This window comes from Chelonoidis abingdonii, chromosome 2, assembly GCF_003597395.2.
Source record: "Chelonoidis abingdonii isolate Lonesome George chromosome 2, CheloAbing_2.0, whole genome shotgun sequence".
NCBI lineage: Eukaryota > Metazoa > Chordata > Testudines > Testudinidae > Chelonoidis > Chelonoidis abingdonii.
The window spans coordinates 187,239,151-187,252,409 of NC_133770.1; the positions used below are offsets into that span (position 1 = coordinate 187,239,151).

Here is a 13,259-nt window from a genome sequence, read left to right on the forward strand (position 1 = left end):
TTCTCTTTCTCCCATATGTTCTTCCAGTACTGTTCAGTTTCTGCTGCTGGTGGCTCTGCTGTTATTGTGTTGTTGCACTGCAGTTGGGAGTACACCTTTGGATGGTTCTTTTACTTGTATACTATACACATTACTATTATATATAAATAGTAATGTATACAGCAATAACTTGATCATTGATACCAACAAGCTTTCTAGTAAAGCAGTGATTTGGTAACAAGTTTTGATACATACTCCATATTCCTTTTAGAAATGTGAAAGAGTATACAGAATGTTGTTAGATCTGAATTTTGATAGTTACTCTTTTGCCTTCCACACTGAGATAACTATTCAACATGATGGTGCAAGATTTTGCTGCACAGCTTCAGTTAAGTATAATGGGAATTGTATATCTAAAATCTGCATTGTTGTGAATGGTTATCCCTGTTCGTTCTCTCAACAGTCTCTAATTCCATACCTCCTCATATTAATGATTTTTTCCTCGTTCTCGTCTTATCCTCATATTCTCAATAGTTCTGCTTAATCTGTATTTAATCAGACATCAAGATAGAAACTTAAGCTCCAGCAAGGATATGAATGCAGTTCTTAAATGAAAAAACAACCAAAAAAACCCTAGCTACTATAAGATTACTTCCTCTCTTTTTCACATTGCAGTGAAATCCAGTCAGGGCATTTCTACACTTGACTTGGTGTGGGTTTATTTATGTTAAGTGATCTGCAGCGAATGGTTGCAAGATCTGGTTGTATGCAACATTTTATTATCCCTTGATCAAGTTTAATGTTGCCTTATGTTGCTGCAAATGTATAGCACTGTTTTGCAATGAACATACAAAATTCTGGTCAGACATCCCATGCTGTTGCTCAGCCACTCTTCAGTAGGCATTGTGAGACTTTTTGTACTGTGGATTGTGGGATTCTTAGGCTATGGAATTGTGAGAGTTGGTATCAAACTGCATAATTCCTATGATTTCTCCTGTTTCATTCCATCCTTGTCCTTCCTTTGAAAATGGTGGTGGCTCACAAGTGCTGTCAGGCAGGCAGCAACAAGGAAACTTTGGCCAGTGCTGTGATCCTTATAGTGATGAATATAAAATAGGCTGCTAAAGGATGTCTACTGTCATGCCTGAGTTCAGAACCAGGGATATAAAGGCATCACCTGAGGAGGAGGAGGAGGCTAACATACAGACCCTCCTAGATCTCTTCCTCAAACGATTCTTCTCACTATTTTTGTATCTTGGAAAACTACCAGTGATTGCTGGAACCAGGGTAGTGCTGAAGACCTTGAATGATCAGCAATGGGGGCAGAACTCCAGGATGCCTAAAGCACCTTTCCTAGAGATCTGTGCAGAGCTTGCCCCAGAGTTGCAGTGGCAGAACACTTGCATGAGAACTTTCTTCCATGTGGAGAAGTTTGTGGCTGTCACCATCTGGAAGCTTGTTAACCAGCTGGGTTGGTAAATTGACTGTCAGGGCTATTGTCATTGAGGTGTGTGATGCTCTCCAAGAATTGCTTTCCCCCCAGAGTCAGAAAGCTCTGCAATGCACAGGAGGTTATTAATGGGTTTACAAGCTTGAGCTTCCCCAATTATATTGGGGCTGTTGATGAGATGCAGCATATGTTTATTCTTGGCCCCCCCCCCCACCTGGCCTTGGAGTTCATCAGAGAAAGGGATATTTCTTACTGGCGCAGTATGGCCTGGGTGATTTACCATGGAAGGTTTCCCAATATTAACATGGGATGGTCTGGAAAAGCCCATGATGCCAGGATCTGTAACATATTTGGAGTGTGTTCTGTATTGTAAACAGGAATTATTTGTCCTGTGATCTTTCTGGATACTGATGGCATTGCTGTTCTTCCAGTTATTCTGGGAAACCCAGCTCACAGTCTGCTTCCTGCACTGATAAAGCCTTTTACTTGACACTTGGAACTTGTTAACGGTGACTGGAGTAATTGCAAAATGACTCTACATTTAGGAGATCGAAAGGTACATGGGGTGGGGAGCCCATTAGCCTCCAGCCTAGATGTATCTGCTTCTTAGAATGGGCGTATTGTACATCCTGTCTGAGGGCAAGGGAGAGAGTCTTGTGGATGGATGGGAGGAAGAAGTTGGGGAACTTTCTGAATATTTTGAACTGCTGGAGAGTGGGGCTCTGCTACATGCTGCAGCTACTCAGGGAAGCGGTGTTAGGGATGAATTGTGCTCTTTGAGTCTAGGGACAATTGTGAACAATATAATCTCCAAGGAGCACAACTTCTATCTTATTTGGCTGCCTTAGTATGAAATATTAGTGTGTTTTAGGAGGGAATATGGGTTATGTTAGTAGGAAACCTGTGGCGAGCTTACTATGAAATGAACAGCCAATAACATGGAATATATGGCTGTTGTAAGAAATAAGAGCCTATCTTTGTAGGAAATATACTGTTACCATAGTATGAAATCTATGAATATTTTAAAACAGAACATGTTGATAATTTCATATACACTGTACAAACACGAATGTTATTTATTAAACAGTACTTTATAAACTTGGCATTTAAAGAAGTGTACACCTTATTTGGAACACCGTAAACAAAAACAGTTTTTAAAACAAGTGAGCATAAATTTTTGCTGTAAAGGTCATAAATAGTGTATGTAGGATCTTACACTGTTCTCTGCATCTTGGGGAGTGGCATGTTGGTAGAATGGCATCTCCCTGGTTTGTGATGGAGTTAAAGGTAACTCACAAAGCCAGCATTTTCTTTATTTTGTGGCACAGAATGCCTTGAAAGATCTGTTTCTGGGCAAGGTTGCACTGAAGGATCTGTTCCACAATTCAAATGTTTTTGGAGATAAAGGGCTGCTGGGGATGTGCAGGTTGTGACATAGGCACAGGATGCGGCTGAGTCCTTGAACACAGGCACCTTAGTCTGCAGGAGGATTGTCTTTCTAACATGTCCAGCACCTGGGTCTGAAGTTTTAGCCATTTTTCTGTCCTTCTCCCTCTTCTTTGACATGCTTCAGGAACCCTTCCCTCCACACACCTTTCTGTGTCTCTCTTTGGTTGTGTTCAAGAGCTCTTTGAATGCCCTCTCTTGAGCACCTATTTATCTTATATAGGACAGGCATTTGCTTTATGATAGCACCCCGTCCTTGGTCACTCCAAAGTTTCAGTTGCTATGGGGGGAAAAAAACTAGTTATTCAACTGTAGTATTCATGCCAACAGTGATAAAATGTTGACTCTCCCCCGCCCCCCTTGATGTTGGAATTGCACTTCCTTGGGCTTTTTTATGTTTTGGGATTTGCTTGGACATGTGTAAGACACTTCCAAATTATTCCCATTTTGAGTAGGATCATTGGCCCTGTGGTATGAAGGTGGCAGCAGGGAGTTAGTTGCTCCACAACTAGGAGGATAATAAATGAAAGGTGCAGACTGGCATGCTGCTGGCGGAGGGAGGGGGCAGGGGAAGCATCAGTCAGCCTAGTTAGATGACTTTACACTTCTGTAGGCTGTGCTTACTATGGAGCAGCAGTTTTCAACCTGGAGTCTGAGGCTCCCTGGGGAGCCGTGAGCAGATTTCAGGGAGTCCGCCAAGTAGGGCCAGCATTAGACTCACTGGGGTCCAGGGCAGAAAGCCAAAGCCCTGCGTCCCCAAGCCCCACCACCTGGGGCTGAAGCCTGAGCAGTTTACCTTCACTGGGCCCTGTATGGCGTGGGGCTCCAGGCAATTGCCCTGCTTGCTACCCCCTAATGCTGGCCCTGGCTCTTATATGCAGAAAAATAGTTGTTGTAGTACAGGTGGGCCATGGAGTTTTTAAAATGTTGTGGGAGGCCTCAGAAAGAAAAAGGTTGAGATCCCCTACAATGGAGGATGTTACACTCAAGTGTGTCCACAAGAATCGGAGGAGGATATTTTTCAGAAAGGCAGTGGGCGAACCATGAAAATATACCATGTTCCTGTGTGCCAGAATCGTGACCCCAGAGCAGGTCTTGAAGTGGACAAGATCCACAAGGTATCTGGACAGTGCTCCAAGATTGCCATGTAATCTCGGTGCTAAACTGGAGTATTACCTTTGTCATAAACTTTTTTTTGTAACACCTGAGGATTAGCATAAATAAATAGAATTCTGCAGTAGTGCCAGAGCAGGTGAATTTCATAAGGTACCTTAAAATCTTTCTTTTTGAGATGTCGGTATAGCATGATCTGGTCAGTTTACCTCGTAATAACTTGCATTGCCTCAAAGCTGAGGGCAGTAATAAAACCAAGATCTGGAAACTTTTGGGGTGAGGGGAGGGGCTCTCTTCTATATGTGTTGGGTTAAATTCTTATAGTGCTTTTCATTTAATTTTTGCACCATACCTTGTCTGAGTTACCTCCTAATGAATCATATTAGCTAAAAGTGGAGAGGGCATTAATAAAACTGAGCATTAATAAAAGTGAGTCAGTTGTTTTTCCCCCTGTATTTCCTGCTACAGTAAAAAGTGCTTTCCTTTTAAAACTTTAACTCCTGTGGTGCTGCCGTCTTGGGTATGGGGGCATACTTAGGGGAGGGATAAACGGACACAATGGTAAAATGTTTGGGACAAGAGACAGCAAGATAATGATTGCTGAGTTAGCAAAGAGGGGGAAAATGGCTGCATTTATCCATTCTTTGCCATGGCTGCCATTTTGACCAAGAGGGGTGAGGGTGTAAAAGCTCAGGAGTCAGTGAGATTTTATACAAATATTATAGTATCCTCATGGTACTCTGAAGTAAGTTGCTCAAAACCCCTTTCCCATAAACTTGTAAAAAAATACACCTCTACCCCGATATAACGCAGTCATGGGGGGCCAAAAATCTCTATCGTGTTATATTGGGGTAGTGGTGGCAGGGCTGCAGCAGTGAGTTAAAGATTGATTCCGCTGGATCATGTCAATGACCTCTGTACGTTGTTCTGGGGCTAATTCGGGGGATATCTGTACCTGCCCTTTTGGGCCATCTGCCTGGGATGGAGCCGGCAGGACAGCCATGAGGACAGAGGGTGCTAACGGAGTTTTTGCGAGGGAGTTTGGAAGGAGAGCGGAAAGGGAGCAAGGTTCACTTGCTGTTCTTTGACCACAAGACAACACTGATTCATGAGGTATGACTGCGTAATCAGTGATCAGAAGAATAACACAGGTATCTGAAACCCACACAGGGTGGAATTGCAAAGGAAAGACTGGCTGCATGCTAGCATATAAACCAAAAGATAACAGCCAGCCAGGATAATCCTGGAGCAGTAGAATGCACACAGGTAAAGAGGCAGGTGACCCAGGTAGTCAGAAGAGCAGCATGGGATACCAGCAGGATGACTTGGCAGTAAAATTGTGTAGCATTTAACACAAGATGGAGATGCACCCACACCTACTTTAATGAGATGAGGGAGGATTTCACTCTCAGCAAACACACTTCCAAAGTAAAGTTGTTAATGCATATTCAAAGGCCAGATAATTTGCAACAATATATTTTGTTTATGGACACCAAGCACTTTCTTGTGGGTCAACTTGAATTGTTTCACATTAAATTTGAAGTGTAGACAAAATGTAAATCTAGTGGAAAAAAACACAATGGTCTGTTTATGGCTACCCATTTAGCAGATTACATTTTACAAAAAGAGAATACAGATAGTTTAACCTTAACCTTTTTGTAATTCCTTAGCATTCGGAGGAATTTATATATTGGTTGAAATGCGAGTTTGATTCTGCATATAAGGTAGAGGATACTCTGATTTCAAATAGACAGCTTGTTCTTGTGCCATGTGATTAGTTAGAAACCTGAAGAAAGAGTGTTTACATTAAAAAGAGGGAAATATAAAAGCCTCTAAATACTATTAGGAATAGTCTTTTTTAGCATTTCGCCTCTAGTTCTATTGTCAACCTTAAGCTTTTATCCTGCTTTCTCATGGGCTGATTAAAATGATTGTATATGGTGCATGGTTAAGATTACACTGTATTTTGAAATTATAGTTCATACTGAGTCTTGCTAGAACTTATGACTTCATGATTTCCTTCCAGATATTTGGTTTAAGGCCCAGACACACTCTCACTGACCCACCCTCTTCCTCAGTCTACTCATATCAGTAGCAAAATGGGGGCTGGTTTTTGGGTAGGGGAAGAGGCAAGGAGGGAACTGCAATCTTTAAAATATACACGCATCTTTGAGCTGTAGCTATGTTCTCATTCTCTCCATGTTCTTTAGTCATATTGGTTTACAGATTGACTGATTGCATTTTGAAGTGAGTAATGCTGCTTCCTGTTGTGTTCTCACCATCTTAACCTGGACTGTTATACCATGACATGCCCTGAGTGGGGGACGGGTAACTGTCCCTAGCTTTCTTCGTGACTGCCTCCGAAACTGAGCCTCACTTTATGCCAGTGCTTCCAGTAAGTGTGGCAGTAATTGCCCTGGACAGCAGCCTAGAGTCTGACTCTACACCTTGATCCTGGCCTGCCATTGCCTTTTACTTCATTCTCCTTTTGTGCTGGGCCCCTTCTTAAATCCATATATTTGCCTTTAATTTTACTCCAGTTCCAAAACTATAGAAATTCTCGATATCTGAACCTTAGGGGTGCAGGATGTAACTGTGCAATTCATCTGAGTGTTTCTTGTACAAGCAATTATTCTGGGGGAAAAAATTGTACTTGTTTTAATCTTTCAGTTTATAAAACACTTAATCCATAGCTCTAGGTGCTGGATAACAAGTAAAAATACAAAAGCTTTATTATTTCAACTAATTTACATGCAGTATTTTAGTGCTTAAAGAGGAAATCAGTGTAGGTTGTGATTTGCAGTAACTAAAAGAACCAAAGTGTGCTGTTTTTGTCAATATTTGATTTCACATACTTGACTGATTTCTAGCTCATCCTTTCCTTTTTCAGATTTCTACAAGAATATAAATTAATTGAAATACTGTCTAGTTTCACGTTAGTTTCCATAAAGACACTGCTGAAACCCTTTAGCTTTCTTAGCAGTATTAAGTGACTCACATGGTATCTACACTAACTGTACTGTTAGTGGGGAGGGGTAGTTAGTGTGCCACTTTCTTCACCACATGAAACCACTGTCTACAGCTGTATTAAATGACCGGCCTCTTTTTGAGACTAATATTCATAGAGCCATGATTTAAGTGATATGAGGTGGAAAGAAGGGAGAAGAACAATTTTTTTTTTATCTTCACAGGCAGGAGCATCTTCTGCTTCTTCAGATTAAATGGAAGTTCTGACCAACATATTGCATGCAGTCTTATCTTTCAGTGTACTTGATCAGTCTTTGATCCTGCAGTTTGACATAATCTTAGTACTGTTCCTTTATAAAATACTGATATGGGAATTTGACTACCAGGCTGAAAAAATGTTTTTGGTGTAATTTGGTTAATTTTAAACTGTGGACGCTTTCTTGTAATTAGATTTCATAAAGAATCTGTCTAAATGTATGCCGATTAAATTGATATCCTTTACACTTGCTTACAAAACCCTCTTGTCAGTTGTATTTTGACTGATTTATAATTTTCATATTGGAGTCCTTCATATATTGGGAATTATAGGCTGGCCTTGTAAATCTGATCCCTTTACATATTTAATGGAAATCTAGGTTTTTCCATTTACGTTATTTGGAATAGTTACGTTGATTGTCTTGATCAGTGCCTCATAATGTAATTAAAAGTCCAACTCCTAACCCCTTTGTTTGCTGACTGATGCTTCAGCTTCTTTGTATCAGAAACTATGGCATTCATCTTTGAAGTGCTGAGGTTCCATCATGGATTGTCAGCACTTCAGGAGTGTGCATGGGATACATCAGACATCACTGGAGGAAATGCTTTGCATGTAGCGGTATATGAGGCAGCAGGGAAGCAGCTAATTGTGGTGATCAGATGTGACAGGAAACCCTGAATTCCCACAAGTAAGCATGTTACATCCATGATGTACTGGTCATTTTCAGGCCATTTAGCTCATGGCTGGTTAGTAGTTGTAGTTAAAATACCAAGTTAACTTCTACTCCATAATAGAAAATTTATTTGAAAATCAGATGTATACAAAGAGAAAAATGTTAAGAACAAGCTTATTAGCATAGACTATTTTCAAATTGGCCTAGGGGATCTTTTTTGCTTAATGCTGTTTGTTCATTAGCTACTGTGCCTTGATTGATTTATGTATGCAGTTTTGTAGTCGTGTTGGACCCAGGATATTAGAGAGACAAGGTGGATGAGGTAATATCTTTTAATGGACCAACTCTGAGTAGCTTCTGTGATGGGTCTGGTCACAGTCCCCCTTGGGACTGTCACCTGATGTGCCAAGATTACCTCTGAGCCCGTTTTCCCTGCCAGCTTGGGACTCCAGTACCCTGCCTTGTTGAGCCAGATATGTTAGCCTGCTGCAACACAGACCCAGGTCTGGTCCATGCCCTCAAAGCTGCAGACTCTAACCAAAAACTGCTCAGCAGGTCACCTATCTCCAGCACCCAGACACCCAGTTCCCAAAGGGATCCAAACCCCAAATAAATTCGTTTTACTCTGTATAAAACATATATAGGGTAAACTCATAAATTGGCCACCCTCTGGAACACTGATAGAGAGAGATGCACAGCTGTTTGCTCCCCCATGTATTAATTACTTACTCTGGGTTTACTAATAAACAAAGTGATTTTATTAAGTATAAAAAGTAGGATTTAAGTGTTCTGTCTGTTATTACTTGGAACCAAAGTAAGTTACCAAGCAAAATAAAACAACACTCGGGTATAAGCCTAATACATTAAGAAACTGATTACAGTTAAATCTCACCCTTAGAGATGTTCCAATAAGCTTCTTTCACAGACTAGACTCCTCCTAGTCTGGGCCCAATCCTTTCTCCTGGTACAGTCCTTGTCATTTCCAGCAGACGTCTTAGGTGTAAACCAGGGGTTTTCTCATGATTGGAATCAGACTATCAGGGTTGGAAGGGACCTCAGCAGATCATCTAGTCCAACCCCCTGCTCAAAGCAGGACCAGTCCCCAAACAGATTTTTACCCCAGTTCCATAAATGGCCCCCTCAAGGATTGAACTCACAGCCCTGGGTTTAGCAGGCCAGTGCTCAAACCACTGAGCTATCCCTCCCTTTATTCTGCTCCACCCTCTTTTATATATCTGGCACAAGGCAGGAATCTTTTGTTTCTCTGGGTCTCCACCCCTCCTTCTAAATGGAAAAGTACCAGGTTTAAGATGGATTCCAGTATCAGGTGACATGGTCACATGTCACTGTGAGCCTCTTCCATTCTTCTAGGGCTAGCAAGCACATATATAGGAAGGCTTGCAGATAAAATAAACCATTTACAACCAATTGTTTTAGTGAGAGCCATCAAGATTCTTAACCACCATTTAATGGCCCACACACTGCATAATTACAATAGGGCCTCAGAGTTATGCTTCATATTTTTAGCTTCAGATACAAGGATAACACATGCATACAAATAAGAGGAATATATTCAGTAGGTTATAACCTCTGTAGTGATACTTACAAGAGACCTTTTGCATGAAGCATATTCCAGTTGCATCTTATTACACTCATAAACATATTTCCATAAAACATTATGGAGTGCAACATTTACACCTTCTCAGACCTGAAGGAGAGCTCTGTGTAGCTCAAAAGCTTCTCTTTCTCTCACCAATAGAAGTTGGTGTAATAAAAGAGATTGCCTTTCTCTTTGATTTCTATTATGTGAACTAGCTTGAACTATTCTCAAAACCACAATAAAATGAACAGTTTGCTTAGGTTAGACATATCTTACTGATAACATAAGAATGGTCATACTGGGTCAGATCAGTGGTCCATGTATCCCAGTATCCTGTCTTCTGACAGTGGCCAATGCCAGGTGCCCCAGAGGGAGTGAACAGAATAGGTAATCATAAAGTGATTCATCCCCTGTTGCCAATTCCCAGCTTCTGGCAAACAACATTCAAAGACCATGATTAGGGTTATTAGGGTGACTTTAATAAATGTCTTCTAAAAATGCACATTTGTTTTTAAATGTGCATGTAGTCTAAGTGTGTGCATTTGGTAAAATTTTGTTTCTGTGTTTTCTCAAGGGATTGGTGGACCCTCCAGGGGTTCATCTTTCTCTGGAATTGCCTTCTCTTCAGCAAAGCTTCTTTGATTCTCCCTCTTCGTAGCAACAGTTACTGGCCTAGTGAAGCAAGGCCCTATTGTGAACTTGATGGCCTCCATTAGTGCTTTTTATATAAAAACTGAGATGTTTGCAGGAGAGGGAACTTGTTCCAAAATTATTCCTCCCTCAAGGACACACACTTCATCCATGATGCACCAAATCAGCAAGTACATTGGGAATGTCTTTCCTGTTTTGATTGCACTGCCACTATTCCAGTTTGCACTGCCAGTGTCTTAAATGATCTCTCAGCAATTTAACTGGCACTACATTCATCAGGATAATGTTCCTTGGAATTGTCTGTCATATATTTTTGTTCATGTATTGTAAAAGAAAGATAAGTTTGTTTTGTTTTGATTTTTACAGTTACATGGGAATTGGGCTTTCTGCTCAAGGTGTAAATATGAACAGACTACCAGGTACGTTTAATGTTTGTGTTTGATTTTAGAAACAGTTAAACAATATATTTAACGTAATGGTTCTACAGTATAATAAGTAAATATATTTTGAAATCTGTTTGATCCTGATCAACATCAACAGTGTGTTTAGCAGGGCATAATACAATGTAAAGACAGTCCTTGCTATTGTAGAGCTTACAGCCTAAAAAGTTAATTCTTAATCATGGTCACTGTACTTTGGCTCTTAAGGCATTAAAATCAAGGGTGGATAAAAGCAAATAAAATTAAACCCTATTTTTTATTTTAAATAAGATTTTTTTGATTTAAAATAAATGCAGGCTTATTTTTAATCTATTTAAAATTCGCTTGAAACTGGCAACCTATGTTAAAGCCTCTCCTTATTATAATCTATTAAAATGTTTTAAATGAAATACAAAAATAGTGAACAATATATGTTTAGTGCCAAGGTTTGAAGTCAAACCACTGAAGAGGTAAAAATCACTGGTTAAGGATCTGGAACCAGTCAGTTCAATCCACTATAAATTATGCTTAATTTGTTTAATAAATGAGTTACTTTTAAATACAATTTTTTTGCGTATATATCCAGAACATTTAAGGTAGTTTTATTTAATAAAAAAATTAAAATGCTATTTTTGTGCATTTTAGTTGAATTTGAATTTTAATCTGAAATCACAAGTAAAAAATCTAGTAAATAAGAAATCCATCATTTACCATTTTTTAATAAATAAAAATTAGAATAAATGTAAGTTAAGCTACATAACTGCATAAATAAATGTTTTAGATCTAGTGTATCCTGCTAGTTAGTGAAGAAAGCACTAGATGTAGTCTAAAAGCTATATTAAGTTGGTGTGAGAAAGTGAGATTTACTTAGTGTTTTAAAGGTTACTAACCTTGCTTTAGGAAAATAACATACAAATGCAAAACACAATTAAAACTGATTATTTAAATCAATGTTCTTGGTTTGCTGATTTTAAATCATGATTAAAATAGCTCGTTTTAAATCACTGACTTAATCAGTCCAGCCTGTTAATATCCATCATACTTTTCCTATTTAGAACTCCACCAAGACACTTCAGCTACAAAATAAATACAAATCTGGTAAAGGAAGCAGTTGTGTGAAAGTCTGAATCACAGAATGCTTCCTTGCTCAGTAAATTTGTAGTACATCATTTTCTAATAGCTAACAGAGATTTCCTGCTGTGATCAAAAGCATATCATTGTTATGAGTAGAGCAGGACATCTACTCTTGTCTCAACATTGATTCCTTATCTGTTTTAAGAATGTTAAGGAATGCACAGCATGGTGCCAACCACAGGTGCTGACTTGGTATTTTCCCCAGGGTATTAAGCCCTGCTCAGCCCTGGGCCCTGCCCTCACTCCACCCCGCTCTGCCTCCTCCCCTGAGCACACCCCATTCCCTCTTAGGGTGACCAGATGTCCTGATTTTATAAGGACAGTACCGATTTTTGGATTTTTTTCTTATATAGGCTCCTATTATCCCCTACCCCCCTCCCGATTTTTCACATTTGCTGTCTGGTCACCCTATTCCTGCTCCTCTCCCTCCCTCCCAGTGCCTCCTGCATGCCACGGAACAACTGATCCCCAGCGGACAGGAGGCACTGGGAGGGAGGGGGAAGAGTTGCTCAGCAGGGCAATCAGAGGTATTCCCCACTAACTTTTTTCCATGGGTGATCCAGCTCTGGAGCCACTCACGGAGTCAGCTCCTATGGTGCCAACACTCACATGCTTAACTTCGATCACACAAGTAATCCATTGATTTTCAGGATCAGGGCCTATATCTTAATACAAATACATGGAATATTGTACATCGTCAACACATTGTGACATGTTAGTATATACTTTACTTGGCTTTTCAGAGATTTTAAACTTCGCTATTTCAAATCGTATTGGCCTACCCCCCCCCCCCCTTTTTTAATTGCTTGGTTTTTTAAGAAGAAAAATAGTAGTAATCCTATGGCTGAGATTTTAAGTGCTCAGAGGCTAGCAAAACAAGTTAGTTCTGACAGTAAACTGATCCTGTAGTGCAATATATAACATTTACTGTCTGTGCTTTCAAATGTGTCCTTATTATACGTACATTCAAGATATGGCTGTTGTGGGAACCATAACTTCCCCAAATTATAGTGTTTGAACATTTCACCTAAAATGTTATGTTAAAGAAAATCTTCAGTGTAATACAGTAAGATTCTGATCACTAAAATAGCTGCCCTTTGAGTAGGACTGGAAATGCAGCTCCCATTTTTGAATACATAAGAAATAGGAGACACAAAAAATGCCTTTTTAAAAAACTTGGTTAATTTTAACCAAATGTAAATAATGTTAAATTAGCCTTGCAGCATCTTTAGTCTCCAGTTTTTCATGCATCCAAACAAGCTGCATATTCAGTCTGTGCCTCCTGTCAAGAGTACAATAATGCCAGCATCCAATTAAAAAAAAAAAAAAAAAAATCCTGAAAATTCAGGAGAGCAGTCCTGAAACTTTAGTTCTGTGACTCTTCCTTTGACAGTTACTGCTGGGTAATCTCCCATGAGTGGGGCTGTTGGATAGTATTCAGGAAAATGGGTTACTTCCAAGTAACTAGCTCTTCAGGCAGATAGTATATAGATCCACATTCCCTACTTCTTTGGAGTCTGTTAGCTGCCGATTATGTGGAATGAAACTGGGTTGGAATTGGGGTTTGAACT

At 39.8% G+C, this 13,259-nt stretch overlaps 1 protein-coding gene across 1 annotated transcript in view; it reads left to right on the forward strand.

Moving 5' to 3' along the window:
* The window catches only part of RANBP9 (RAN binding protein 9), a 66,539-nt gene that overhangs the window by 25,326 nt on the left and 27,954 nt on the right, over positions 1-13,259 (forward strand). The window contains 1 exon segment of the mRNA XM_075062014.1: positions 10,502-10,554. Within this exon segment, the coding sequence (XP_074918115.1) occupies positions 10,502-10,554 (53 nt within the window).